The following is a 5247-nucleotide window of genomic DNA, read 5'->3' on the forward strand; positions in this document are numbered from 1 at the left end:
GGTGTTTGATACATTGTCACCTTAGGAATATCAATGATAGACAATCCTATCATAAAATCATAAGTTTTAAATATCCCTCGAGCATGGATAAGTGACCAAGTCAAGCAAAGACGATATAATATTTGCATTTCTTAAATGTTAACAGAAACAGCAATAATTATTTACTTCAAATTTTGATTCTACATGTATATATAATCATATTTATAAATCATACCAAAATAGTCAATATATCTTGATACTTGTCAAAACATTCAAACTGATGACGCGTGTCATTTCTTATCTTCTTTTCAGTCGTTTGACATACATTTGAAAATTAAAAAAGGAATAAAGAAAACGATTACATGTACCTCGAAAAACATAATAAAAATAATAACAATAGAAGTAAATTTACTTTTAAAGTTATTTATAAGGTTTTTTTGCAATTAAAGAGATGGAATGTAAGAAGACAGCGAAGGGTTCTGAGAATAAAGGAAAAATCAGCACCACCATCAGCAACAGGGCCTGTCAAAGTTGGAAGTTGAATTCTCCTCATCGTCACCGATTTCATAGTTTAGAAGCAAACTATTGTCGTAATCCAGACGGTGAACCTGCACCTTGGTGTTACACTACTGACCCTAACAAGCGATGGGAAATTTGTAGTGTCCCCTATTGCAGTGAGTACAACATCATGTTTTACATAAAGTTTACAAACATCAATAGTTAACAATGGGCATTTTAAAAGACTAAGATTTTGTGATTCGATTCTAATGTATGATCAATAAGTCAGATTGGTCGTTTTTCATGTACACTTTTTTGACAATGTTTGTGTAGGGCAATGTTCGCATTATTATTCAATGTATCAGGTTTTTGTGATTTTTTTTCATGTATTTTGAAATGTTTGAAAATAATTGAATATAATATAAATAATATTCATAGGTAGCTTTTATACTCCAACAGATAAATTTGATTTCAATTTGCTGAACTCGGTCTATAAATGTATTAAAAAATTGTAAACATCGGCGGTAAAACAAGTTTGTCGTTTTTAATTGCGTGTTCTAAAACATAACCCAACGAAGCTATCGAATAAAAATCGAATCGTTTATCGTTTTGCTTTAGCTATTCATGTCATTCAGTGAAATAAAGAATTGAAACGGGGAGTGTATCAATATTTGGGAAACAATTCCATAACATTGAAATTGTCAAGAATTAATAATAGAAAAAAAGTTGTCTTTAGAATTATATGTATTTGAATTTATTATTATTGCAGCTAAGGAGAAAGGATGTAAGAAGACAGTTAAGGGTTCTGAGTATAAAGGGAAAATCAGCACCACTATCAACAACAGAGCCTGTCAAAGTTGGAAGTTGAATTCTCCTCATCGTCACCGATTTCATAGTTTAGAAGCAAACTATTGTCGTAATCCAGACGGTGAACCTGCACCTTGGTGTTACACTACTGACCCTAACAAGCGATGGGAAATTTGTAGTGTCCCCTTTTGCAGTGAGTACTACATTATGCTTTACATAAAGCTTACAAATAATATAATTTGAAAATTCATTGTTTAAAAAATTTTTGTTATACAATTTAGAAGACCGAATCGTCAGATGGTAGTTCATGTACAGTTTTTGTTTAAGTCTGTATATGACATATGATACCATGATTTTATCGTTGTTATCCTGTTTTCACAATTTACATTAGCCTTTAGGAATTTTGACGAACAGCGATTACCATCACGTGCTTATTTTTCCTCATTACTTAAATTTTTAATTTCTATGGCAGTATGTGAATGAATGAATGAATGAAACTTTATTACAAAAGCATAGACATGATATGGCAAAGTAAACAACATAAATAACATAATCTAAAAGATAAATAGAAAGCAGATAATAATAGTGTAGTACAATGACATATACAGTAATGAGACAATATAAGATAGAGTATTTCGTGCTGCTTTTAAACATTTAAAAGAAGTGACCAAATGTAACTTATCGTCTTTTTCAACATACATTTTATAAATGTATAGAGCTTTCGCGTCACTGTTCATTTTACTATATCTCTGGGGTTATAAAAACAACATGTTTTTTTTTATTAATTAGATACATTTTAATTAGTTCTTATCATTTATCATTATTGCAGTTAAGGAGAAAGGATGTAAGAAGACAGCTCAGGGTTCTGAGTATAAGGGAAAAATCAGCACCACTATCAGCAACAGAGCCTGTCAAAGCTGGAAGTTGAATTCTCCTCATCAACACCGATTTCATAATTTAGAAGCAAACTATTGTCGTAATCCAGACGGTGAACCTGCACCTTGGTGTTACACTAATGACCCTAGCAAGCGATGGGAAATTTGTAGTGTCCCATTTTGTAATTAGTATGACATTTTTTTGTTACACATAAAAAAAAAATCTTTCCATCTGTGTGTGTCGCATGTCAATTGCTTTATTTGAAAAATTAATTACAATGATGATTTTGAATAAAAGATTTGTTTCATCAATTGTTTTTTGTCCATGGATTTATGAGTTTTGAACAGCGGTATACTACTGTTCCCTTTATTTATTCATATTAAAAATGTTTAAACATGCCCGGATTGAGGCATGTCGTGCCATTGGTATGTTTATAGTTGATGTATTCTGAAAATCAAATACTTTTACTCATCCGTTTCTTTATCGTCAGGAATTGGTGAATATTTACAAATGTGTTTAAATATGTGTATATTTACATGCTGTCAGTGTTTTTTATTGTCTTTTCTTGAACAGTAGTATTAAACCGATATTGATCATTTGTTTCCTACATTTTTGGTTTTCCTTTTGTAATTATTTGTTTGGTGTATTAGTTTATACTATTCAGTATGTGTGGTTTTTCCTGTCATTCTCTTTTACTAAAAGGCGCAAATTAGGTGAAGTGTGTATGCTGTGTTATATATTTTGGCGAGTACAATGATCATGCTGATATCATTGAACAAGCCCTATGTATATCGTCCCTCCCCCCCCCCAAAAAAAACCCAACAACACGTGTTACAACAGCGTATTAAATCAATTGTCGAAACTTTTACGACAACAAATGTATAATTCTAATCTGTAATTAATTTCCTCAGTTTTATATAAAATATCGGTATTTCTGAATAGGTACAACAAACCCAGTGGTCTGTATTTAATTGCGTATTCGTTGTTGAAATATCGAACCACTAACGTATTTCTATCGTCAGACATAGAAAGCCAAAGCCTAATTTGACATAAATTTTCGGATTTGTTTTTATACCTTTCCACTCTGTATTTGACTTTGCCTTCAAACTATTTGTTTCGATAGTCATTGTTAAATCTGGACGAAATCTGCATACCAAATTATGCGTCCAGAATCAGTGATTAACTTTTAAGATAAACCATACATTGATTCCGTCCAATTGAGACTCTGTCTGTTTGTCAGTATTAAGTTTAAGTTAATATATAGGGCAATTAATAAATATTAATCACATACACGGGTATTACTTTTTTAATTACAATTATTAGCATATATCAAAATGTTCAGATTTACATATGTAGACAATAGTGGGACTTAAAGTTTTATCGGTATGCATAAAATTCATCTAAAATAAAGAAGGTTCAAATGAGTTATATATTGGACTACTTATCTAGAAATTAAACACAGAATATAGCTTATATTTACAGAATTAAGGAATAAAATTGATTTAAATATTAAAGGTTAAAAAAATGTACAATGTGAAGGAAAAGAAAGAGATATAATTAGTTATCAAAGGTAACGGCATTATAATCTAATACGCCAGACGCGCGTTTCGTCTACATAAGACTCATAAGTGACGCTCAGATCGAAATAGTTATAAAGCCAAACAAATACAAAGTTGAAAAGCATTAAAGAGCATGTAAGGTATTCTTCCATGTGACAGAAAAAAACCGGCACAAAGATCAAAAGACATATTTGGGTTAATATATATTCCTAAGCAATAGAATCATTCCATGTGAAGAGAAGTAGTAATACGTACGTTTGTGTCATTGTATGCAAACAGTTGCATTGTATGCCGGCGTCATACATTGGCGTATAGACCGGCGTGCACCAAACGTACAGAGAAAATTTACAAAGTCGGTATACGTTAGTTGTACGCCAGAGTAACGCTAATTAGTCGTTAAACGCGCGTTGCATAAGTTTAAAGTACGTCGAAAAACAAAGGTATACGCTTGGTGAACGCTCTAACTGGAAGAAATTGTTTTCCTTCGTAATGTGCATTCCATCTACGCTAGACAGCGCCAGGCATACGCCAACATACGTTTTTTGAACACTCGATAAACGCTTAGGTACGCTTTTCGTACGCCCAATACACGCTGAAAGCACGTTTTGAACACATTACAGATATGATTGACATGTTGAATGCATCACAAATTACTAGCGTATTGGCAGCGTATATGATTTTTTAACACGCCCGGTGTACGTCGGAGCTACACGCTGATGTGTCACGCCGGTATTAGAAAAGGATTTATTCAATTGTTTTATAAAAGAAAAAAAAACATGTACAGTAACAAATAGGTTTGAAAAGAATGTTTTACAAATATTCTCTGTATTGTTGTTTTTTCCCTTTTTTTCTGTTTCCATAATTTTTGGTTTCTACAATGGTTGAATACAGCTACATTATTTTACCATGGTTTGTTATCGTGACATAATAATCTGACTTGGAGGCTTCGAATTTGACCACATGTCACTCAGTATTCGATTTAATAATTAATTGTGTAGTTCATTATGACTGTCATTAACCATAGATGACTGTTATATGAAAGACTGTGGATATAATTTTACTGCACAAGAACCATTTTCTTGTAAAGTGTGCGATATAGGAAACAATAAAATTACACATATAAAGCTAGAGTAAATAGTATTATTTAATAGATAATAACAACATCAATCTGTTTGATAAAATAGTATTTAATACTTGAACTGCTAGGGAAAACATTAATTTATGTTTTATTATTTAAAAATATTAACACAAAAACATTAATCCAAGGCAAATTCCAAAAGGGCACATACTTGACAGTGGAAACAAACAGAACAAATTCAAAAACAACTGTAATATTCCTGTCTTGGTTTAAATATATAATAGATACAGTTTTGTAACAGGCAGTTATCTCGACAGTGATTATATTGTACAAATTAATCTGTAAAACTTAGAAACTGGTCATAGTTGAAATTTCATGCAGTTTAACTTCTTCTTAAAACTAATAATTGCAAGACATAAATTAAAAATCCAAAAAAAATACACAGCAACA

General features: G+C 31.5%; 1 protein-coding gene across 1 annotated transcript in view; it reads left to right on the forward strand.

The window, feature by feature from the left end:
* LOC134716539 (apolipoprotein(a)-like) overlaps window positions 1-2349 on the forward strand; it is an 83663-nt gene extending 81314 nt beyond the window's left edge. The window contains exons 33-35 of the mRNA XM_063579548.1: window positions 558-653; window positions 1247-1477; window positions 2114-2349. Of these exons, the coding sequence (XP_063435618.1) occupies window positions 558-653; window positions 1247-1477; window positions 2114-2349 (563 nt within the window). The remainder of the gene's footprint in view (window positions 1-557; window positions 654-1246; window positions 1478-2113) is intronic.
* Window positions 2350-5247: the final 2898 nt, after the last annotated feature.

The sequence above is a fragment of the Mytilus trossulus genome, chromosome 4, assembly GCF_036588685.1.
Source record: "Mytilus trossulus isolate FHL-02 chromosome 4, PNRI_Mtr1.1.1.hap1, whole genome shotgun sequence".
Lineage (NCBI taxonomy): Eukaryota > Metazoa > Mollusca > Bivalvia > Mytilida > Mytilidae > Mytilus > Mytilus trossulus.